Source organism: Vollenhovia emeryi, unplaced genomic scaffold (genome assembly GCF_000949405.1).
Source record: "Vollenhovia emeryi isolate VEMERY1.0 unplaced genomic scaffold, V.emery_V1.0 DF939208.1, whole genome shotgun sequence".
In the NCBI taxonomy this organism is placed as follows: Eukaryota; Metazoa; Arthropoda; class Insecta; order Hymenoptera; family Formicidae; genus Vollenhovia; species Vollenhovia emeryi.
Genome location: NW_011967158.1, coordinates 611,572 through 636,801, shown reverse-complemented (window position 1 = coordinate 636,801; position 25,230 = coordinate 611,572). Strand labels below are relative to the sequence as shown.

Sequence of the window (25,230 nt, the reverse complement as noted above, 5' to 3'; positions counted from 1 at the left end):
TACGAAACGGGCACTGTCGGCGGCGCGCGGATTTGATAAGGCTAATCGCGGTGAAACGAAAAGCCTCGAATAAATCGGCCTCGGGTGCCAGGCTTACGTAAGACTATAGCGCGATAGATAAAGACATGCATTATTTCGCCAGGCGAGTCTCTAGCCTGCGAAAGCTGGGGCGTGCTTTCAGACGTCTCCTCGGACGTTTCAAGATCTCGGGGCTCGATAACCGCCGGAGATATTCGCCATTTTTTACGGGAAGAGACCACTCCGGTTCGTCCGTCGTAACCAAAGCGAGGCGCACAGCCGCGAGAGGCTGTCGGGAGCGCAGAGCCCGGCTGGCTTTCTCTATTTAATCGATCATGCATCGTAACGTGCGGCGCGGCGCGGCGCGGCTATAGCCCGATATAGTTGTCCTGATTCTATTCAGTTTCAGTTCGCGCATAATTTATTAAGGGCTGCCTGGGAACGTGAAACATATCCGAGGAAGTGACCGGCGTACCGGCCCGCCAGCCGGCCGGCCGGCCGGCCGGCGAATAGGATCGTTATCGCGGTCGATTTCCATGCCGTCGCTCGCACGCCGAGCGAAATAGAGCAAACCGGAGCATGCGTTACAACAGAACACAACGTGTGCGTGGCTTTCTAATCCGCCGGTCAACTCGCGCGCGATTCGACTGGAAGAGTATTTGCGTACTTGATACTTCCGTGTTTTTCGTCGGGTCATTTTTATCCCCGCGATTTACAATGTAGAGATCTACGTGGAGAAAAAAAGAACGCTCTTCTTGCACAATCATTCGTCCCCGCAAAGTTATTCCCCGTGTTTCCATTTGTTCGCCGTGGTGGTATTTTTTCCATCCCAATTGCTAACTCGCGTCTCGCTCGGTGCAGCTGGCGCGTTTCCGTCCCGGAAGTAAATTCAAAGGGCCGTTATTGCGCTTCCGCGTGTCCGTATTGCGACATCTCTGTTTCGCGCGTACATAATGCCACGTTTGTTGCGTATCATTACGGTACGCTCGTCTGTGGGAAGTAATATTGTAGCTCCAAGATACGATTTAAATTTAATTAAAACCTCGTGTATCATATTAGGTAAAATTTAAATTTGTTAAATAAAGCAAAAATGCATAATGCCATTTAAATGCATTTCGCGGCCGCGACTTCGCATGCGATATTTCGGAAATGCCTTTTGTGAAGGAGTCGTGCACTGTAAAAAAAGTTACATGTAAAATTGCAATTATAATGTTGGGACCGTCTATTAAAGGTGTATATTTACATACATCGGTAAATTTACACCTTGCAGGTAAAATTATTACCTTATATAATAAGTAAACTGCTTGCTTTTGATTGTTTTTTTTTGTTAAACGAAATGCCGGTTAAAATTTTTATGTTTAACACATTCATGTGTTAATTTAATATATTGCTCTTGTGTTAATTGACCTCAAATGTAAAATCGTTGAAATAACTGAAAAGAAATGTTAAAACACAACGTGTACTTATTTTTTAATCTGACAATACATATGTTCTATATTATTAATAACAAGATTTATCTGTTAAAATTTACAGAATAAAATGTTGATTTAATTCCATATAACATAAGTGAGAGTGATTTCGAACCGTCATTTGACTTATTACATCTGTAAAATGTAAAAATTACATTTTTTAAATTCATTTTGTTCTTAAAAATATGTCAATTTTACACGATATTTATTTCAAATTGTTTTGAGATTTGCATTTATTTTGTATTAAAATATTAACAGAGTATTAATGTGATTATTTAACATATCCATATATGTTAAATTAACACAAGAATTTGTGGACCGTTTGGGACATGTGATATCTGTGAAATTTAATACACATTTTTCAACTGTGTGTAATCGCTACACATATTATGTGTGTAATTTTACATACTTTTTTTACAGTGCGTGAATTGTTCAGATCGTCAATTATCTCCGCCTATTGTTTTTCCCAGGGAGAAAAAAATAATTACGTAACGCAGTCCTAATGATGACGGAGACTGTGACAAATGACGGGTGCAAGGTGAACGAATGAATTTCAATCGGCGCGCTCGATGCTGACAAATGCTTTCGCTCATCTTGAAATTTATGCAGCTGATCGAACGAGACCCATATCTCGATCACGAGGAATCATTATGAAAGCGCGATACGGAGAGAAGAGGAGAGGAAAGAGACGCACAGGCGAGGGGCATTGCGCTGAAAATCGTCTCTGAAATCTGACGAAGGCGGGAATTAATGAAATTCCGAAGAAGTAATAACGCCTCGTACGCGCGTTCTTCGGGAGTCGAACAGAAATGGGTCAAGCGCGAGAAAATCCGAACGGATCTGCGCCTACCGCGATCGTATCCGGGCGACGTTATGACAATTTTCAGTGACGCTTTACGGCCGACCACGTCACGCCGACGTCCGCCGTTTTATTTCATCGAAATTACAACTTTCCGTGAAGGTGGGCGACGCGCTGCAATAGAGCGAGCTTTAGAACGTTACGCCAAGTGTAATTCAATACAACCGATAGACTTTCACTACTGAATTCCGAATAAAACGCACGCCGCTTCAAATTTTATTGTCTATTTCAAGTAAATGGATTTTTGTCCGGTAATAGAAAAACATCCCCCTCTCTCTCTCTCTTGACACGAAAGAGAGAAGATTAACGCTATGGAAACGATATGGATGATACGTCAATCGCGGATTCATCATTTTTGCTATCGTCCTCCTCCTCGGCGCGATCGTGTATAACGTTGCTATTCTCGGAGAAAACCGAATCGGCAAAATCCTCTCTCGTACGCCGTTTCTATGACGACAAAATGGAAAGATACGTTCGATCGTCCAATGCGACGAAGGGAGAATCCTTAATCTTTCTCGTCGCAAAGTGTAGTGGACCCTCCGAAAGACTTTTGGATTTTCCGCGTCGATGATAAACGTTGGTACACAAGCGTTCATTCGTACGAGAGAATCAAAAATGTTAAAAATCCAGCCGCATCGTTACGTTCCGCGGTGTTTAAAATGGAAAGTTGTGTGGGAACACCGCAACTATAAATTGCAGATACTTAATTTAAATTTCATACGTTACCCCGCCCCGTGTTATCGGTCAAAATTTGCGCAGGAGCGAAGCTCACCCGGTGGAAAATTAATTCCCACCTTCCCATTACCGGGAGATCACGGTCGATCGCTCCAGCGGAGTGTGCAAGAATTCGTTAATAAAGATTTAAATCATGCTCCAAGGTAGCGCGAATGTCTCCCGATGAATTGGAGCCTCAATTAATCACGAATATAGACCTTGTTACATTTTTTTGACAAACGGCGAACATTCGAGATTCCATCTTGTACAGAGCCGTCCCTATTTTCAAATCGATCTTATCGCGGGAAAATTTCGTTTGAACGTTGGAATATAGAGCGTTCAATAATGAGATTCCGCAAAGCTGTATCACATGTAATATTAAACCGAAGAGATCCGACGTTATCTGCGCGATAATACGTAACTATTGTATATGCGCTGCAAATTATTTCGTGACCTGTGTACTAGTGTTACACTTTTGTTCCTTTATACTCGGAATTCCTCTTCGTTCTGTTCAACTGTTACCGAGAAAGCCAATAAAGAGCGTCACTGTTACAGCACACTTTTCGAAATGTTAAAACCTATAACATTGGATAAGATGGTGCGCCGCAATTTATGTACTTGTAAATACAGTTAGAATTTTTGTTGCCTGCGACTCTCGACGTATTATTCAATACTTCACCCGCTCTCTCGCTCCCTCTATCAAATGCATATACATAGATGGTAATGCATAAAGTTAGCACGGTGTTTAAAGCGTGCATTATATGCGCTATTAGAGTTGCGAAAATTGTCCCAAATGCCACGGAAATGCCTGTCCATTAATATCAAGAGACATTTCCTCTCTCTCTGTACGGACGTTTAGACGAGAAGTTAGTACAAATGGTTGCCACATAGGTCAAATAATATGAATAAATTGTAAAATTGAACTTTATCGAGATTTCGACGAACACTGCAGAAAGAATAATATCGCGAACAAGCGTAACCATCACCGCTGGCGTGCTCGTAAAGAAAGCGCAAATGCCGCGCATCGTATAATTATATGCATATTCGTTCGTTCGCAATTTGACGGCACGCAAAGGTTTCCGCTCCGACTCGGTCACGCGATTGGAAACCAACCAGCGGAATATCCTAACATCAAAGAACATCCCGTGCGTTCCCTAAATTGCCGCAACACCGTTCGGCAATTCCAACGAAAATTTAGCCAGCCGAAGCTCTCCGAGCCACGGATCCGGCTCGGTTTCCTGGCGCAACTGATGGAACGGAGAGGACACTGTCGAAAGTGCACAGTGGGGTGTAAGCGGTCGCGTTGGCTGCGGGCAATCATTTCAGACTCGCGACAGAAAATGGGAACGGTTGACACAAGTGCGTGCGTCGGCCGAGGGTTGTGAGCAAACAAAGAGGAGGAAGATGAGGCGGAGGAACGCACGGCGACCGCTTCATCATCGTGTCGGGAAATCAAAACACGAAGGACAAGGCGATGGAAAAACAGGGAGGCTGCTCCCTGGCTCGCGTGCATAGCGCGCGGCATGAATTAAACATACGGCTGTTCGCGATCCGGGCGACGGAGGTTGGAGGCGGATGCCGAGAAGCGTCGCGCTGGCAGGGAGATGAAGGGAGGAATGAAAAGACGACTCGGTGAAATTGGAGTCGCACGGAGGGAAAAGACGGGGGCGAAAGGCGGAGGAGGAGCGCGGGGTGCACGCGTTTAAGACTTTCAGGGACGTTGGGCTGAAAATTGCCGGGCTTCCAACATTATTTCGCGAGACACTCGCTGGAAGGAAAAGATGTCGATGAAACGAAATGTATGTATGTGCGCGCTACTTGCGTAAACCATAAACTTGGCATACCGATGCCTCCGATTTGAAAGCATCGATGTTCTTGGTTCGATTTCCATTATCTACGCTTCGGGTAAAGTTCGCAACTCGTGGAGCATCCTATCGACCCCGATATTAGTTATTCGTAGCGCCCATCCCTAACCGTGGGCCTGCCCAATGACTGGAAGGACAATAGCTGGAGTTTACCGGAGGACCGGGCCGAAACTTGGCCCCGGCATCGAACAGTGGAACTCGAAACTCACCCCCGTGAGCGAGCACGTCCGCGACGACCTCGGTCCTCACCCGCCATCCAGCCACCACTCTCGCGCGCTCGTTCGCCCTCGGCTATCTCCGCTGACGATCGGCTCGCGCGCAACCCTCTCCAACGGGGCGGTCAGGATGACCGGGGAAAACGACCAGCGGAGAGGGTGCGGCCGAATGCGGGGAACGACGGACGACGTGTGGCCCGCGGTTTTACGGGCGATGACAAGAGCGGCAGAGAGTTTCCGCGGAGCGGACGGACGGGCGAGAAAGTACCATACGCACGGAAAGACGGCGCACACGCATATTTTTCGATCCTCCCTCGTCCCTTTCTCGCCCGCCCTGGCTCGCCGATATATGCGTAATACACGCGAGCGTTTGTACACAGAGGATAGAGCCCCGTGACTCCCCCAACGCGCCTCGGGCGAGCAGAGGGAGCGCGCGAGTAGCAGACAACCACAGTCAGAGGCGCGTACATCCTTTCACACATAGATACTCGTATAAACTCCCACGTATGTACGTACAGCATCGGCGGAGGGGTCCGGTACACCACCAACAGAGTTCCCCGACCATTCCCCTCCACACGGATTAGGTCCTTCTCGCTCGACCCTTCGGCTATCCTCTCGCACTCCTCTCTTTCGCGCGCATGTTTTCCGTGTGCTGGCCCCTCTGACCCACCCGTCGCTCTACTCTCTCGCGCAAACGCCGTGCTCGCCTTCTCCTACCATCTGACGTTCTATCCTTGTCCAACTGCTACATTTCTATCTCTTGCTCTTGCATCTCCTACCCCCGCAGAAATATGCTCGACATAGCAGCAGCAGCAACGGCGGCGGCGGCGGTAGAGGTAGAGGTGGTGGCGATGGTGGTGGTGGTGACGACGACGACGACGACGACGACGACGACGGCAGCGGCGGCGGCGGCGGCGGTGGCGGCGGCGGCGGCGGCAGCGGCAGCGACAGCGGCGGTGTTGCTGCTGGTGGTGTGTGCGCGCGCGGTGCTGCCTTAACGGCGTATCGGTGCGGACGGTGGCTTTAGACTCGAAGCTGCGGAAGAAGGGCCGCGAGCTCGGCCGTGCTCCGATGGCCTGATACGCACTGCGAGACGCATTCATGAAGCTCCACTGCCCTGACTCGTCGAGTGAGTAGTAGAGTTTGTGACATTTCCTTGCTGGGTGCCGCGACGATGGTTGGAGCAGCGTCGAAGCAGCGCGGGGTGACGCGACGGTAGGATAGGGGAGGGAAATACTCGCGGACGCGCCGTGTCGTACCCCGTCGGTCGCTCTCCCTTCCTCCCGTAGCGCGATCGTCCGCGAGAGTGGCCTCTTCGCGGAAACGCCGTAGTGAATTGTCTGCTCGGCGACGATGACAACGACGACAACGACGACGACGACGACGACAACGACGACGAAGACGAAAACGAGAACGAAGACGAAAACGAGGACGAGGATGAGGGCAAGGACGATGGCGATGGCAAGCGAGTCCACGTTCCCGAAAACGGACGACCGTCAGTGGCGCGACACCACCAGCAACGTCACGTTACGATCGTCCCTCCTTCGTGGCGGCCGTTAAATCGGCGTGGGTCGATCGAGAGCCGGGGAGAGTAGGGGGAGGAGGAGGCGATTTTTAGCCGGCGGAGGGAACAGCGGGAGAAAGAGAGAGAGATAGAGAGCGCGTTTCCTCCTCGAGGCCGATTAACAGTTGGCCCGAGGGACGCGAGGCGATCGAGTCGGTTTCTTCGGTGCGGCCGCGAGCCTCGGCCGAGGCCGAGGCGCAATAAATATCGACCACGGGAGTGGAGGCTTAGCGATGCGAAAAGTGGACCATTCGATCGGGCCACGTCATATTTCCTAGCGCCCGGCACCGTCGTCGAAAAGGCGCGAGATGCATTACGATCGTGACATGTGCACGTTCCCGGGAGGGTGACTCGTGCGCTTCCGATTTATCAGCGCGCGAAGCCCCCTCCCCGGGTTAGACTCGCGCTCGCAGGCCCGCCGTGGTAGATTCTTCGCGACCTAGACGAGACGTTGGTGCGGTGCGGCGAAACGCCGCTTTTCGGATCCTGGCGAAATATGGTGGGCGGGGGCTGAAGAAACATTGGTAGGAGGGTGCGACTATAGAGGCGGCGACGCTACGAAATATAGCATTTCGGAATGTCGGTACATAGCAATGTATAATATCAATTCCCTATAGTTCCTGTCATGAATCATATTGAACTATGGCCAACGATTCGTCCATAGTAGTGCTAGAAGTATCGGTCGGTAGTAACGTGGATCCCCCGGTATTGCGACATGTATATCGATGGACATTTCGGAATTGTCGATACATGCTAGTACGATGATGCATTTATGGCAGTGCCAACGCAGTGATAGTGTAAGGTGATAGTGCTCATGCGACGCATTGCACTTTTCGGATGTCCTACCGCACTGTTAACGCAGTACTAACATACTAAGGTACGTCTACATCGGTAATCCTTCACGATAGTTATTTCCAGCTAGACGTGTGCCGAGCGCAATGAATACCGACGATAACTATCCTAGTACAAGTCATGTCAACTGTTTTTAGAAACACGTTAAAATATTCCTAAGTACGTGGATAATTTTGGCAATACGAAAATTGTGTTTGCGCGATTTATCACATATACCGTTATATATACATATCGTTAGCTTTTCACCATTCACTATGCCTTATTTGCATGCTGAATGTTATTGCTCGGTCGTATCGTTTCATATTCCTGGGAATCTAATAGCCTGACAGATTGTGTCGAAGCAAATTCGGCCGATTGACATTGTGACGCAATGCACGACAATTAAACCGGCAAATATCCCGCAGACGTCGATCGATTTTTATTCGCTGTGCAAGCGTGCCTTAATTTGTTAGTGTCGACACGATAACGTCGATGGAGCGATGATAATTGGAATTCGCGTTATCGTGCAATATCGATGCGCCCGTTTTGGAATCCACCTGTCTGCCGCGTGACTTTTCAAGGGCTGATGATTCATACCCGATTAAGCGCGCGGCCCATTATTAAGGGATGGCTATCAACCAAGTTTCGTTTCTGATTGCGTTTCGGCAGTTAGAGAGGCTTATCCATCTTGCAGGCTATTCCATAATTGAAAAACGGCCGCGGAAAGAGCTGCAAATGTGACATTGCGACTGTTTACAATTTCAACTCGCATGTGCGATATGAATAATTTTCGTGCAATCTGTGGAACGAGAGCCAACGACGATAATGCCGTAACACCGAGAGGATTAAGAGGACTAGATCTTCACGGGCTGTCAAGGCTACATCTCCTTGCTTACCACGAGCAACTCCCAAGGGTGTTTCGTAATTCGCCCAAAGACACTCGCTGGTCTGCCGTGTCATGACTTTTTTCGCAGAGTCGGGAAGAAACGACAGTTCTACCGAACGCGGTCTTAACCCTTCTCCGATCGCTGTTAGGCTCAGTTTCGCAGTGGCGAGTTAGCTTAACTAGTTGTACACTGAAAAAAATGTCTGGTTGAATATGGACGAATCAGATAATTCCTTTAGGATTTACCAGAATTCCTTTAGGATTTACCAGAATTCCTGTAATCCTACAGAAATTCTGGTAAATCCTAAAGGAATTCTGGTAAATCCTAAAGGAATTATCTGATTCGTCCATATTCAACCAGACATTTTTTTCAGTGTAGTGATGCCAACCACTGATACAAAATTCGGTAAGCTATTTACAAGATTAGATTTTGACAAATTGCATTTTCACAAATAAGCTTAAAAAATACATATATATTCATATATTTGTATATATAGATACATATAGTGTATATATGTACATAACCTAGTAAATACCTTACCGAATTTTGTATCAGTGGTTGGCATCACTACTTAACAACTATGCTAAGCTAACTGGCCACTGTGAAACTGGGCCTTAAAGACAGAAATATGCGAGCAAACCAGAATACGGCGATACGATTTTCGGAATGGCACGAAGCTGCTTGCGGATCTTACGATCGACTCAAGCAGCTCGATTGCTGCTCTCACTGGCAACTGGAGTTGCGCGGTGTGAAAATTCAATTAAAATTTCAATCTATCGCCGCTATTGTTCCGCGAGGCGCGAGATTGGGCGCTTTCGACTAAGTCCTGGCTTCGACGTTTTATTTATCGGCACAGCATCTGGCACGGCAGCGAACCCGGGAGACGTAGACTAAAATTGTGTCGTCTCCGCGGAACCGCTGATTCAATCAATTTAGGGGCTATTTCGGGGAAACACTCGCCCCCGGGGTTCATCACCTGGGCAAACTCGACCGCTCGACCGATTATATCGCGAGTGACCGGAAACAAAGGACGCGAAACATGTTTATTTTTATCCACTTGTTCGCCGCGCCGCTCACGGTGTACGTGGAATATGAATATCCCCGAGTTATGTGCACGACAAACTAAATGGTTTCGACGCTCGATCGGCAAACAATTCGGCAATTCGACGACGAGACTTCCCTCGGATTCGCACTATCAAGCGTGGCAATCCGAGCGTCTGAGAATCCCAGGATTCGAGAATTCGCAAGTATCCCAGAATCCGAGGAATCCAGGGAAGAGCCAACAATTTTACTCCTCTTCTCACAATTGAAAAGGGTTAATGCCGCGCACGCTTTCCTCGTGTTTGCTGAATGTCCCGCGTCTGAATAGGAAACAAGGAAATTCGTTATCGGCCGCACAAAGCTTCTCGGGGAAACAAGTCTCGCCGAGAGAGCGAGAGAGAGAGAGAGAGAGAGAGAGAGAGAGAGAGAGAGAGAATTCCGCGAGAGTTAATCCCATAGAAAGGCAAGCTTAGTGTCTCTTCCCTCGGAATTTTATGACGGCCTTCTTCCAAGACGGTGATTTCTCCCACTGATATTACTTATTCGAGCTTTTCTTGGAATTGGCCCGAAGCACGATTTTTCCGGATTTTCCCCCGCACGCACTTTCTACGACGTGTCGCGATAGCCCGTATAAAACTTGAGAGCGACATTTATCGTCTCGCAGACGTGGCGATTGTGGAAATACGAAACAACGGATACGCGATGAAAAATACATTACGATTAAAAATATAGAGTGAAAAGGATATTTCCGCTCTTTTCGTTTACTATCGGAATCTGCCGCTCATTGTTCCCATATTTATTTAAAGCCGGCTCTACGCGACATATGTATGACAACATTTGCCAATGTGACATCGTGTGTATTGCGTATGATCAATTTACATCACGTACATCGCCAACACTCATGTTGGCCAACGTTTATGACGGTGATTTTTTTCGGGGAAAAAAAATAAAAGGAAATGGTCAACGTTGCCATTTGCGTAACTGGACACATTTGGCAAAGCGGATCGCAGTTTATAATGTGTTATTTAAACAGTGATATGATTTTATGAAGAGAGATCGATACTCGACCATCCACTAAATTTTCGAAAGTATTTGGTGAATGTTAATTAATTTTTGAAATAAAAAACGCACTCGCCCGTATACGCGTTCTCTTATCAAGCTACAAAAGTAGCTAATTAAGTTTTCTGTGGGATAAAACAATTTATAAACAATTGATATCGAAACAATATTTACATGGGACACACAATCTATCTGTCCCATGCGTTGCCCGGTTGAGTTATTTCTCTGGTAGGGCAACACTAATAAATTGGCTTATTGGATTCCGCATTTGGTATCAGTTATCGATGACACAAAATAACGAAGTTGCGCCATCAATTTGAACGGAAGGGCAATGCGAAATCCTTTAAATAAACGCGAGATTACGTAATATAAATGCAGATGAAATAAATCCCAATATGCGAATTAAAGTAACGACGGGATAAAATTTCAAATTCGAACGCGAACAGCCACTTCGACCTAATGACACGTTACACGGACTATTTGCGGACGGAACCGAGAAAATGAGACCGTTGTAACCCCAGCCGGTGGCCGAGGGTTAACGATACGCGACGAGGGACACCGCCACGCGTGCTTAATTGATTTCCTCCAGTCGCTGAAAACTCGCCTGTAATTGAGCAGGACATTAATAACTCCGCGCACTGAATAATTCGTAGAAACGTACGTCCCCAAAGTCTCAGGACGTGCCGGAGGACTTATCGATTTCAGATTAGCACGTAAATTGGCAGGCGAAGAGAGGGTGCAGGCTTGGCGAGGATGCAGGGGAGGGACGTGCTTCCGCCCACGCATCTGCTTGTCCCCAGGTCATTTGGGGATTCATTTTGATATTCTGGCTATTCCCCTCCTTTCTATATCGAGCGCTTTCCAATCGGAATTCAGCCTCCCCGTTTTGTTCCGTCTCCACCCTCTCGCTCGCTTCCCCGAAATGTAAATGCGCTTCCTAAAAGCGCTTTCAAATTTCTTCCCTACGTAATTCTCCGAAAACTCAAGTATCGCCGACACTTCCGCCAAGACCGGACTCCAATTTTAAACTCGGAAGTGAAGGAAGGGAAACCAAAGTTTTGTAACAGATGCCGCAGAACGACCGACTTAATAACTCATTTCGTCGGAAACAGAAACATTCGGCCACCAGCGTGGCAAAATAGGCGCAAAAGTGACAGTTGGACCAGAAATATCAGCATATTGTTGCATGACTCCTATGATAGTGTGTATCCCACATTTCCTTTTCTCCACACGCCGCGCCTTCTCTCTAGCTAGACGAGAACACTACCCCCATTATCGCCAGTCGAATAGGTCCGGGTTCATTAACCCGAGATACATCGATATATCGACGGCGGCTTTATCTGACTGCTCGGCTACACCTGATCACACATGCACAAAGCCATCTCCATTTTTAGGACAGCACTCGTTTTTTCATCAATACATCGCGTCACGGCCTTGATGGCGATTTGCGTTGACCTTGCATTTTGTTCGGGAGATCAGTCGGATGGTAACGCGATATCATAAGTAACGCGATACCATCGGTAACGCGATATGGCGTCATAGCGTCACTTTTAACGACGAAACTTTGCGTTCGTATCGTTTCCGCGAGTCATTCGCCGTGAAAACTTTCGAGCGACTTGTATTGTCGCGCTTTTAGCGCTGGATGTAACGGTTTGACCTTTTTTTTCCCCCCCTACAAGTTTTCATAGGAGAGCTTCGTCTTCTCTCTCTCATCTTGACGTAAATCTCTCGACTGGAAGGTTTCCCGTTAGAAAAAAGTCAACCATAAAGCCGAGATTATATCTTGTCTTATGAATCCCCCGATATTTGGTCGGAGACGTTTTCCGGATTTACGAGAAACACCGCGGGGGATTTTTATTCGACTACGAGAAAGCGGCGAATAATAAAGCAAATGTTTATCCGCAACTCGAAACATCGCGCACGAAGATTACTGGAAGGAAAATGTTTATAGTGACGAACCGGCGCGCATTTTGACGTCCGCCGTTTTATTATTGTCGTAGTTTGTTGCACGAACGCGATGAATCGCGCAAGTTGAGAGGCGGAAGTAGAATGGATCTCGCTGGAATGTGCCCGGCTTTCTTTCATTCCAGTTAAATGAACTGTCTGAAAATGCTTTTATCAATCTAACGACTTTGTATATGCGACACCAGGTCTGACGTTTCGCGCAGATTGCAGCGGGCACGAGAAATAAATCCGATGCTTGTGCGATAAGTTGAATATATTGCTCGACAAAATCTTTGTAATTTGATATCGATATTCAGGCTTGTCGATTAAATCCCTGCTTGTCGTCTAATTATGAGAATGAAAAAAGCAATAATTCGAAATGTCGCGAGCTCTTTCGCAAGTTAGAAACTTTGAGTTGCGAAATTCAACGTGTTCACTCAGCGCCTGCGTTAAAAAAAAGATAAATTTCTATCGACAGCGATAACTTGAAAATTTTTATCCTGCAAGCTAATTCGGAGCTTATAAATAGCTCACAATTTTGAGTCGTTTATTTTCCGGAATGTTAAAGGGTCGGCTGCACAGGGATCGTTGGATCAATCAATGCCAACGACATTCGGCAAATATACTGTCATCAATAGCAATTTTAAAAATAGCTTACGTAAATGTGCCTTAATATACGAACGAATGTTTCTGTTTCTGCGGGTTAAGTATCCGATATTCCTGTCCACTTTTCTTAATCCGATATGCTTTGATAAATAATGAGAGCGAAGGCACGTTCTCGATGGCGAAGCGTATCAAAAGATAAAGCGTTAAAAATTGAAGAAACTATAGAGGTGTACGAGAAAGGTAGCTATTTAAGAACAACATAGATATTCCTAAGTTCCGCGGCTCGCGGATAAAAGGGCATCGAAGAAATTGAAACAGGAATTACAAAAATTCGATCCGAGAGCCACTACATTGTCGCGCTTAGGGTCTTATTCCTCGATAACTCGCAGCGAAATTCAGAACTGTTATTTAACCGAAAATGTATGCGATCCTATTTGCAAAATCTCTTTGTGGTCTAATTGCGGCATGTATATGCGTGAACGAGAGGCATGAATAATTAAATGGAACGATATAGGACGTAAGCGAGTTTCAAATTATATACGAGCAGCTTTCCTTCTAAGCGCATTAGTAGAACGTAAAATTTTCCCTCAAAAATCGCAACTATACCGAAGCAGGAATAACGATTGTCTACTTTTACACGTCGTTGCAGCCACGTGTACGGTACACAGTAATCAATAGTTGTTTTTTTTTATAGATTTAGTTTGTAAATTCAATTGTGTCCGTTACTTTTAAACGAGATAAATGAAGGAGGTGAAAAGGACAATTTACGGGATGTTTCAGTGGGCGTGCGGGGGTGACTGGAGTGATGGGATGGGGCCAGAGCCCCATGGAGTTCGGGTAGACCCGTCTCCGGCCCAGCTCCCCAGCCCCCTCCGCCATCGATATCGACACCGCTCCTGCCAGCGACGCAGAGGGCCGCCTCGATCGCGATGGAGGCCTCTAGCAATCAACAACAAAAAGAGAAGGAGCCACGCGTTCACAGGCCTTACGCCTTCGACAAGGTATATTCTTATCTCGCGTGCGCGCGCGCGGATAAACCGTTTCCTACTATAGTCGCCGGCAAAGGGGGTTAACCACTAGCTAAAATACTGTCCCGCCGATTACATGATTGCATTAGATTTCATACCATTTCATCTGATTACAAATAATTTCATCTAATTGCAAATAATTTTCTTATATGCCCGTTCAAAAATAAGCGACATTGTTAAGAGCCTACTTTTTTCCCCACTGGTCTAACTGTGGTCTTAACGAGAAGTAATTTTGTAATGGTATCTACTGTTTATTGTTCCAAATTTGCGCGCAAGGGTGTATCGACTCACTGTCCCAACAGCAACTACTTCAGTCTTATTATGAAAAAAATTATATGCGTGAACTATGATATATACTTGGATATTCACTAAAAGAAGTCAATTTTTGGGGAAAATGGAAACAAGTTGAGAAAATGTTCCAACTTTATGTTCATTGTCTAACAAGCGAAGAAACTTGAGAATGGAGGCAAAACGATTACATGGAGATTTCGTAAGGATTTCACAATGATTTCGGAGACACTGTCCCATCATTACATTAAGTGGTTACCCCCTAATGACTAGGCGCCGCTCGAGAGCCCCGTTGGCCTCTCCTGACGGACCGTAATAATAATCGATCGTCGCGTTGATCTCTGGCGCAGATGGAGGGGCTGGTGCGGGAGATGCAAGACCCTGAGAGCGGGGTACCCGTGCGCAGCCAAAAACAATTTCTCACCTCGATCCCCTCAGCGTTCATGGGTGAGTGCCATCGGTACCTGCGTTGTGGAGTAAGCGTAAGCGGCCATCACGGCCAGGACACTACAGTAGGCTGCCTGCGTGTTGCAGGTTACGACCTCATCGAGTGGCTGATGGAGCGGCTTGCCATCGAAGAATCAGGTACGGGCTCGTATGTCTACTACTGATCGTTGCCGCGGCTGCCCTCCGCTGCTGTGCCGCTCTTTTCCCTCGCTCGCTCGCTCGTTCGCTCGGCTCGGCACGGCCCCCGGCAGCGTCCCCGTGACACGCGCAACCACAACGCCCTGCCTGAGGATACACTAACGACACTATCGATAATTTCGCTTCGTAGTATAATCCGATCCGCACTTGCATCGATACTTTCCGCTTGGTGCCTTTAAAGAGTATCGATTGTTTACTAACACATTATATACACTACACAGGATATTCTCTTTCGTTCAAGTCGAATATGAAATATTTATACCGCTGGTTATATAGTGAAAAGATGAGAGATTAATGACGAGAGAACTCGCGAATTTGCAGCTGTTTCGCGAGAAATGGTGAATATTCCCGCGGATTTTTCTCGTTTTCATTCCGTTCCTTTTTTTCGCGCTCGTACGCCCGTGCAAATGGAGACCGTAAATTACAGTCCCGTTTCGTCGCGAAGCGAACGTAATTCGCGTCGGATGAATTTAGAGAATAAATGTCTTCGTAACTCAGAGGGAATCACGGAGGAATTGGAGGATAATTTTTTACGGAAATATCGACGACTCGATATTTATCTAAACGATAGATTAATCGGATTAATCGTTGATTAACAATCACTTGGAGAGAGAAAGAGAGCGAGAGCGAGTTGGTGTCCGCCTCGAAGAAAGTTCACCGGAGCGACGCACAATCAATTCCGTTAAAGAACGAAACAATATAATTTATTGTGAGCGTCTCTCGACGTATGTCCGCTAGAAAAACTGTCTCAACAGACAAGCTCAAGCAAAATACGACACAGAGCAATGTGGCATCGTTTGAGTGGTCTGCACGTCCCTAAGCAACACTACACTAAGCGACCCTTAGAGACACTTCTGCCGATATAAGCGTTTCTTCAGATATCAAAATGTATTATTGTGTTTGACAGTAGAGGCGGTCCATATTGCTAATCAACTATGCCAGTATGGCTACTTCTTCCCGGTGAATGACTCCAAGACACTTACCGTTAAGGACGATAGCTCTCTGTATAGGTTTCAGGTGAGTCCTATTTAAAATTTAATAGCGAATTCGGTTACTTGCACCAGTGCGCACTGAGTGCACATTAAGGCTTGTTTATAGTCAGCTCTTATATTTAACTCTGTCTTAAATACACGTTCAAAGAGTATTTAGTTAAAAGATGATCCGTGTAAATGTTGTACAGACCATTTTTCGGGATAAGAAATATTGCGAGAGGTATTTAAGATGATCTTTAAATATAAGAATTGACTGGAGACAAGGCTTAGTGTGCACTCAGTGCGCACTAGTGCAACCAACCGAACTCGCTGTAAGAGAAACAAGACTTGCGCGCAACTTGGTCGGAATCTCTTAATCCTCATCTAAAAAAAAACAATTAACACGCGCAGACACCCTATTATTGGCCGTGGCAACATAAAACCCCCGACAACGTGGACTACGCGATCTATCTGGCTAAACGAACTCTGAGGAACAAACAACGTCACGCTCTCGAGGAGTATGAGATCGTATGTAAATTTACGTTTGCTAATAACGCGCCGAAAAAAAACAAAACGTCAGGACCTTCTTTCATAAGAGAAAATCGTACTATCTTTAGGAAGCTTTGAACAGTCTGCGCAAGAACTTGCAGAACAAGTGGGACATCATACAGCTACAAGCGGAAGAACAGGTGAATAACAATCCCTTACTACCGCGCTTAATTTTCGTCGATAGCATACCGAGAGTATTGTCCCGCGTAAATGCCAATTCCGCATATTCGAGCACGTGACTCCTTGAAATGCTGCTGATTGTGTGGGCTCAGGTACGCCTATCCAAGGAGCGCAAGAAAGGCGACAAGATAGTAAGCGACTCACAGGAGCGAGCATTTTGGAGAGTCTATCGGCCGCCACCCGGTTGTCTGAGTAGCCTGGAAGTCGTGCCCGTACCCACTTTTCGTCCTGGACTTCCACGGCCTCCGTCACGCAAACGCACTCCTACCGATCTACAACGTGAGGTGAGCGCCGACTACGTCGGCCGGCAACGAGTTTCGTTCTGAAATTACCGATTTAACATGCCCGTGTACGATTGTAACAGGTGGCCCTTCTGCGGAACAGTTTGACGCGCACCAGGATAAAGGTTTCGACTGCGATCGAAAATTTTAAATCATACTTTGAAACGTACGTGGAATACGATCCGATGTTCGTACAGCCACAACCTTCCAACCCATGGATCACCGACGATCATACGTTTTGGCAACTGAATAGTCCCTTGTAAGTAATTGAAATCTGATACTCGGCTTATGGAACGTGGCGGCAAATTCGATAATGTTACTTTGTACGCGTGTCTAGAGTGGAAGTTCCTACAGAGAAACGTGTTAAACGATGGGCGCTGTCGATGGAAGAACTTATGTCTGATCCTACAGGTAAAACTTTTCGATCGCATTAATACAACATCACGTTCATTCCGCTAGCGAACTCACGTGCGCTATTCTGCCGCAACAGGTTTACAAGAATTCACGAATTATTTAAGAAAGGAGTACAGCCACGAGAATATAAGATTTTGGCTGGCGGTCAAAGATCTCAGGCATAGTTTTCAAGCACAAATACCCGACAAAGTCAACGAAATTTTTAGGTACGCGTTTGTATAACGTGCTAGTTTGAGACTGTGAGACAAAAAAAAGGGAACCTATTCATAACGCTCGAAAATTCACGCAGAGAATTCCTGGCACCTGGAGCTCCCTGCGAAATCAACATAGACGGGAAAACGATGGAGAAGGTTCATCAGGAGATGAAAAATCCGAGCAGATTTACATTCGATTCCGCCGCGGAGCATGTATATACGCTATTGCTGAAGAAGGACTGCTATCCTAGATTCATTCGTTCCGATCAATATCGTAATCTCTTAGCTGCCGGCGTGCAACCTCTGCAGAAGAAGAGGTAAGCCATCGACGAATCACGCGTGGTATTGCGCAGGATACAAGCGTCGAGGCGTGTCCCGTGTCTGGTCTTTTCAGATTTTTCGTGTTCGGCGGCCAAGCCAAGAAGAAAGTTTCCTCCACTTCGACACCAACGTCTAGCACTTTGCAGCACTCTAACATAAGTAGCGGCGGCAGACGACGGGGAAGCGACCGGAGCCTGTCCGGAAGCGCTCACGAGCTCGCGGTGTGCGGCGTCCGCGACGTCACCTCCGCACCGCGAGTTCCGCACTCCCACAGCCAGTCGAATCTCACCGACATCCCATACAGGTATGCGGGGCTTGAGGGCCACCACCGAGAGTGGTTTCCGGGAGAGAATATCTGTCCTACGCGCTGACCGGCGAGATACGGGCTATTCTTGCGCTTTTAGCATGTTATCCGTGTACGCGCGATATCGGGTGGACGTGGCCGATGATAGGCTTATTCGTGCGCGTCGTATTTTCAGGGGAGATCTACCACGACTCGTAAAGATACCTTCGAGGCCTAGTCCACGTAGTATTCAGTAAGTCACACCCCCGATACATACCGCGGTTTTTCTCAATTAAGTGTAGGAGCGGACGGCGCGCGCGGAGCGCTCGACTACGACCTACTCGCCCTCCCTTCGTGCCATGTCACCGTGCGACGCGGCGTGCCGGCTCTCGCGTATCTCGAAATGACGATCGAGCAATAACGAGCCCGGCCCCGAGATACACGAAGGGAGGGCAGTACGAGTTATTAACGCGCTCCGTTGCACCGCGGCTCCACTGTACCTTCGTATCAGACTTTGGCAGACCCTCTTATCTCGGTGTGTTTGAAAACTCTCGCACTTTCAAAGAAATCATTTTGTGAAAAGCTCACCAAAATCTGTGTAAAGCGTGTATCATTGGTAATAGTACTGTATGACAATATTGTGCCCGTTCCTTGATAAATCTCAGTGTTTCTGAATACTATCAAGTATCATACGCGGAGTGTCTCAAAGACCTCTCGATCTTTCGATCGCGCGTCTCTATTTCTTTAACTGAGAAAAATATCCGATGAAAAATATCACCGGTTTTCCGATCAAATGTCATCGGGAAACTTAACCATCGAAAACACTATTTTATTGGTTTAGCCGACGGAGATTTTTCTCAGTGTTGTCAAGGAAACAATTGTTGTTGACCTGTTGTTGTGTTTTGAGACACTCTGTATAATTGTCTTGATGTCGATATTGTGTCGTCCGTATCAAGCTTACTATACCTCTGTGCCCATATATATATATACATATCTCTCTGTAATACTTTATGTAACACATACGTGCGATACTTGTCGAGCACACTATTTGCACAGCAAGAAAAGTATGTACCAACTCTGTCCACGTTATAAAATTTTTTTTTCTGATTTACGTCTTGAAATGTTTCGCAAGGGTGTTTTTACAATGTTAAAGCCCTGCGTTTATTCGAATGCGCGACGAGGACTCTGAGAATTGAAACGATTTCACGTCAGAACAAATCGCCCAGACCCCTACTTACGGGATGCCCCGAAATTATTCATCTCCGTTCCGCCGCGGATCTCTCGAGCCGGATAATTTCGGGACAGCCCTTGCAACGATTCTATGTACAAAGATCCTAACATCTCTTCCCTTGTCGTTGAATGGAGCCGCATGCATGTACCGACCCACGTTGGCGAAAGACACACACACACACATATATATACGCAGAAACACACGTAACACACGCACACGAAGCGCGTGGTACCTCCGCCGAAAGCAAAGCGGTGAAAACTAAATATAATAAAGTTCCTGTTGTCAGGGATGCTGGCGCGACGGAAGCGGCAGCTCGCCCTATGGACGACGTGTGTCCGTGGGAGGCCGTGCCGGGCCCGAGCACGGACCCCGGAGGACCGGGGGACGCCGCGTCCTCTGGCAGGACAGCGTCAGCTGATCAGGCCCGACACGTGTGGGACAGTGGCGGCTACGCGACGACCGCCCACTCCGCCGAGGCCGCGCGCGCCTCCCGGAAGAATTCGGCGCAGTTGGACTCGTGCAGCTCGTCGTCGGACGTCAGCCTTGCTATCGCGGACGTCTCCGAGCGGCTGCGGAAGTCGTGTAGTTTGCAGCATAGCGGTAGCGTAGGTCGGTAACAATCGTAACGTGAAACGAGAGGTCGCGTGGAAAGAGTACGGTCGTGTCTTAAAATGATTATGAAACGTGCAGGTACATCGACTTCAGGCCCCGGCACGATAACGCGCAACTATTCCACCTGCTCAGCGAGCGGCCGTATCAGGCTGGCCGAGATAGGTCGCGCGTCCGTGTCGTCCTGCAACTATCCGTCGCCCCAGCAGTCATTCGAGTATTCCCACGCGGTGGTCGAAAAGGTGGAGGAGATGTCGTCCCTGGAGAAGATCGTGCCCGAGGAGGAGACCGTCGCGGAAGTAGTCGTCGTCAAGGAGAGCCAGCCGAGTCCCAAGTGAGTTACCCAGCCCCCGCGGGACCGTCGCCCGGAGACGATATTCGGGGTCTGCGATCGATAGACCCAAGTCTCGTAACTGTCCGTAGGACGAGCGCGAAGGCGCCCTTGATCAGCATCAGCGCGATCGTGGGCGACCTGCCGAGCGACAATTCCACGATGGAGAACGCCGACGAGGAGGCGAGCGAGAGCTGCACGGCCAAGGATGTGGGGGAGATCGTTGCCGAGGAGAAGACGAGAGGCGAGGACTCGCGGGCCGACACCGGGGCGGACGTGTCGCCAGTGGCCGAGGAACCGGCGACGACCGAGGAGCTGCCCGAGGAGGCGCAGGTCGTGCCTGTCTGGGAACCAAATGCCCAACAGGAGGACCGACCGGCGGCGGCGCAGGCAGTGCCTCGGGAGAAGCGTGACAATAATGTTAACGAAGTATGCCCGTGGGAGGACGAGTAAGTACCTGACCCGACCTAAACCGCTTACGCTTGCTGTCGCGACGATCGCTTCCAAAAAGTTTCACTCACCGTACTCAAGTAATAAACCTCAAGTAATAATGTTCTTATTCGTACGGAGCGCTCACTGTCTGTTTCAGGGAAAACTGTAGAGTGGATGCACCCTATGTAAAAACCTATGCGACTTTAGGTTACTTGTAATTTGTCGTTGATATTAAATCTTGCATTTTACATTTACAACATTCACAAATTCGATTTCCACTTTAATCCACTTTACTGAGCTCGCGTGTCCAGACCCTTGCGCGACGAAGCTTCGATCGCTGCGTTAATTAAGCGAAGACACACAAGCATCTTTCGAGGATAAAGTTTACTTACACGGAAGCATTGGAGGATTTAATAAGACGAGTGCACTTGCAGTCGCACGAGTACCGATAGTATTCCAATATACTGCGGGCGGATTTTCCACGATTTTGCGTCGGTAATCACGATGTTGCGTGCAATGGCAAGATTGCGAGCAGTTCGTTCGATAGAATCGATAGACGCGAAAATGTATGTATGTCGCGGGACGAAACACGACCGTCTAGTCTCTAACTTTGCATCGAGTCACTATTTATATCGTACGTATATGGCCTAACGCTCCGATTCGTTTACTCGAGATCGTCGGGATTCGTTTGGAATCTCGATTGACGGTCAAGGACCCGGAGCTCTTTCGTCCTTTCCGATTACTAGAGTTATTTAATCTCTACCGTTTGTACCATCCTTGGTATACGCGAGCCGCGTTGGCAAAAATAAAAAGTACGCAAACATTATTTGTCAAAGAGGCAGATCGAGCATTATTGTTTCAAATTAGAGCGCAGTCTCCGATGTTGCTCCTAGATTAACGTAGATTAACGTAGACTAGAAACCTAGAAGATGTGTCGCGTGATAAAAGTAGCGATAGATCATCTATCTCTCTCTTTCTTTCTCTTTCTCTCTATCTCTCTTTCTCTCTGTATTGAGTAAAACGTTCAACGGCGACGTGTCGCCGAGCAAAGTAGCGGGTAAATTCGAGTGCGCGGATTGGGAAACTCGTTATGCTCAGTTCGTATCGCGTGCAGACGCGCGCTCGTAGGGTGCCAGCCAAGCCACAGAGCCCTTCGGCCGCTCTCCATGGTCGCGCTTTTCCCGGATACTCACTTTTCCGCGAGTCACGCCTCGCGAAACTTTACGTTCCGATCGTCCCGACGTATACGTTACAGATACGCGGTTTAATTCCCCCTCGGAGAAACGTAATTGCTTCTCCAATTAACCGAAATCCGCGATCGGCGATGTCGCGTTAGGGATATCGCGGTCGCGATTACTCTCGAAATATCTCGTTTACCCTCCCCGAGATACATTGTGCATCCCAATGCGCGGCGCGTTACATTATTTAAGTGCACGTATCGAGTACTCGTCTTACTTACAGTTAGATTTATCGCCTAGAGTTAGCGTGTCTTACGCAGTGTCTTACGAGCGTTCGATATTAATTATTGAGAAATTATCGTGACCTGATATATCTTAAGTGTCTATTTCATGTTATAGTTCGCCCATTCGTCGTAATCGCGTCGCATTAATTAACCGACGGCGATTACGGCGACTCTACGGCGGTGATCCTCGGTTAAACGAGTCGTGAATTAATAACAAGAGAGGAGAAAAAAAAATGAATAAAAAAGCACTTGCGCGAATCTAAATACTGTTAATGTCGAAATGCCCATTGCTGTCGGATCTCTGATTCTGCGACTGCCCCAGGATCTCCGATCCAACGGTAAAGATCAAAGGCGAGGCTACTTAAAATTAAACGCATCGCGCTCTTATCTGTATCTTATCGATGTCTTTTCGTGTATAGTTTTTAAGATTAAAATGATACAATTAGTACACTAATTACCGACGACACGTTTGTCTCGCGTTCAATCACGAACTTTACGACGATTCTGAACGGCCAAATTCTCGTATTGTTCCCAACGAGAGGAAAGGATAATCAAAACTGACGGGAACGAAGAACGATTGCCTAATTATGCTGCACTTTACACGAAAAGATGGGAAACGAACGAACGAACGCGAGCGACAAGGAGAAGCAGGGACGCGGTGTGGTTCTAAATGCAAGCGAGAATGCTAGTTTTTTCTAACGACTGAATATCGAATCTTCGGGGTGACGATTCAGCTTGAAAGTTCTTCGATTTTAAGGATGTATCCTGCGTTTATTTTCTACGTGCAATAGCGAGGAATAGAAACAGATGCGTAATACACACCACTGACAATTATTTGAGTGCAACGAGCCGGGTACGACGGTCTGGACACGCGAGTGTAATCATAAGGAACTCTAAAAATATTCACGACGATCGTACTGTTAATTCAGCAGCTCAACTTAAGTATCGTAAAGTTCTTACGATAGGTTTAGCCGATAATAAGACTAGTGTAACACACATGTCCCGCGATTGAGATATAAGGAAATCAATATGATATACTTACTACCGTGCGATTTCGTTCGCGTCATGGAACGCGGTAACGAATTACTTTTCGATTCGCCCGCGTAATTTTATTGTACAAGCCGGGATTAAGTGCGCCGTAGTCGAATCTTCGGGAAGACACGCAAGACGAGTGAACTCGGATGCTGGAGAAAACGCGAATTCTAAGCAACGGAGGAGCCATGGAGCAAATCAAAAGCAAAAATAAAAAAAGAACGAAACGTTACTCGCCTAAGAGGACGCTAATTCTGTGTAAATAATTTCCGATATCATCGCGCATATATTCGCTCTCTTTCGAAAATCTTGGAAAATATATATTATATTCATCACGCAAGCCAAAGACCCTTTTCTCTCTCTCATCGCGTCGCACAACGCAGGAGATGCGCGCAAGCTTCGCGGTCCTACGCGCTCTGTTGCCGGAGCCCCTCCTGACCACTTTGCAGAAGTGAGTTCAAGCGAAAACGGATAATTTTTACTGTTATTAATTGCAACGAACTACCACCGTGGACATTTGGAGCAACGCGAGAGCACAACTTCCGAGCCTTAAAGTTACTCGAGTGCACCGGACGACAGGTGCACCGCGACAAGATGAATCGTTACATTTTTCTCTAAGTGTAAGTCAATCGCGATTGTAGTAATTACATGTCATCAGCCCTGCGACCGCGATCGAATCGCGCGATCTGGCCCTCGGTTATGTCGCCAAAGCAAACCATCTACGTTCGGCAGCAGAGCCGACGGGGGGGCAACCTTGAGCGCATCCGTCATGCCGCATTTTGTATAACTTGAAACCGCGACGTTTGGCGTACATCGATTACATTTTTAGCATACCATTGTCAGAATTGCAGGTTCAGCTCGGAAAGTTCCGTCGTTGAATGGACGTTTAATGCGAAACGCTCTGAGGAGCGACTACAAATAATATCTCTTTGCTATTCCGACGTTGCGATTAACTCCTAAGCGAAGGGAATGCAATTATTTCGAGTGCCGGTCAATCCGGGGGAGGTGACGCTTGTACGATATCACGGAACCGGAAATGTGATTAGCTCTCATAATTTAGCGTACGTAGGCGAAAACGGTAGATGCGAATAAAGTCCAGAGTATCTTTCTAAAATAGTATATATATATACATATATATATACACATTGCTAAAATATTATTGCGCAATGAGAAATTAACTTGCATAAATTATTCGTGTTTTGCAAGTTGCACTTTTGAAAAGTCTGCGAGATCCGGTGCCACCGTATATATTGTAACATTATTTTATACAGCGTTTCTAAGCGTTTTGTTTTATAGTATGTTTTCGCGCGACTTGAAGAATTGTAAATATTGTTGAAATAGTATTTATGTACGTTTGTCGCATGCATTTATAAATTGCAATTATATTTTTATCTATAGACATAAAACGGGTAAGCGCGACACTTTTCTAGTAAACGCGACAAGCGCTGTCGCGTTTGTTACGGAAAGTGACGAGAAGATGATTTCATGAATTCGCAATCTCTCGAAAACTATAATAATTATTATCGTCGTAAAAAAACAAGAGATTTTAACGGAAGAGACAATGTTACTGTGGACTGCAGCTGAATGGACTGGATTTCCCTTGGGTCGGTGAAATACGCGGGATATTTTTATCATTAGAAAATCTAGACGGATCTATCAAAAAGTAAATTAATTAAATTAAATAAAATTGACGGGACTTAGGCAACAATGTGCACCAATTAAAAGTCAACGCACTGTCGCTTCTACGCTGAATTAAGATCTAGTTGTTCCAATTGCCGTGGATCTGCGATTGGCCGAGCGACGTGAACCTCGCGTTTGTCGAATCGCGGGGTTACGCGTGCAGCGAAGCGATCGTTTCAAAGTGCGTAAGTTCTCACACGCAGCCTAAGGATACGCCATCGTTGTAA

The 25,230-nt window shown here is 47.0% G+C and overlaps 1 protein-coding gene across 4 annotated transcripts; it reads left to right on the top strand.

Annotated features, from left to right (window-relative positions):
• The first annotated feature begins 6,077 nt into the window (after window positions 1–6,077).
• Window positions 6,078–24,986, top strand: LOC105561352 (regulator of G-protein signaling 7). 4 transcript variants are annotated; one of them, XM_012011251.1, is made up of 17 exons: window positions 6,287–7,581; window positions 13,853–14,073; window positions 14,739–14,973; window positions 15,941–16,050; window positions 16,416–16,532; window positions 16,622–16,692; window positions 16,819–17,017; window positions 17,098–17,273; window positions 17,352–17,425; window positions 17,505–17,634; window positions 17,718–17,939; window positions 18,017–18,247; window positions 18,423–18,479; window positions 19,744–20,066; window positions 20,148–20,400; window positions 20,490–20,846; window positions 20,987–24,986. In XM_012011251.1, the coding sequence occupies exons 2-17, from the start codon at window positions 14,002–14,004 to the stop codon at window positions 21,045–21,047; spliced, it is 2,688 nt and encodes an 895-aa protein (XP_011866641.1). In that variant the 5' UTR covers window positions 6,287–7,581; window positions 13,853–14,001; the 3' UTR covers window positions 21,048–24,986. The 4 variants fall into 4 exon arrangements, with proteins under 4 accessions (XP_011866640.1, XP_011866641.1, XP_011866639.1 ...); XM_012011249.1 differs by lacking the exons at window positions 18,423–18,479; window positions 20,490–20,846; window positions 20,987–24,986 and having other exon boundaries at window positions 6,287–7,228; window positions 7,322–7,581; window positions 16,622–16,693; window positions 16,826–17,017; window positions 20,148–20,474; XM_012011250.1 differs by lacking the exons at window positions 6,287–7,581; window positions 18,423–18,479; window positions 20,490–20,846; window positions 20,987–24,986 and adding an exon at window positions 6,078–6,269 and having other exon boundaries at window positions 16,622–16,693; window positions 16,826–17,017; window positions 20,148–20,474.
• Window positions 24,987–25,230: the final 244 nt, after the last annotated feature.

Coding starts and splice junctions, on each gene's coding strand:
- LOC105561352 (XM_012011251.1), top strand. CDS start 14,002: ATGGAGGCCTCTAGCAATCAACAACAAAAAGAGAAGGAGCCACGCGTT. Junction 16,533..16,621: donor CTCTCGAGGAGTATGAGATC/GTATGTAAATTT, acceptor TACTATCTTTAG/GAAGCTTTGAACAGTCTGCG. Junction 18,248..18,422: donor CTCACCGACATCCCATACAG/GTATGCGGGGCT, acceptor TCGTATTTTCAG/GGGAGATCTACCACGACTCG.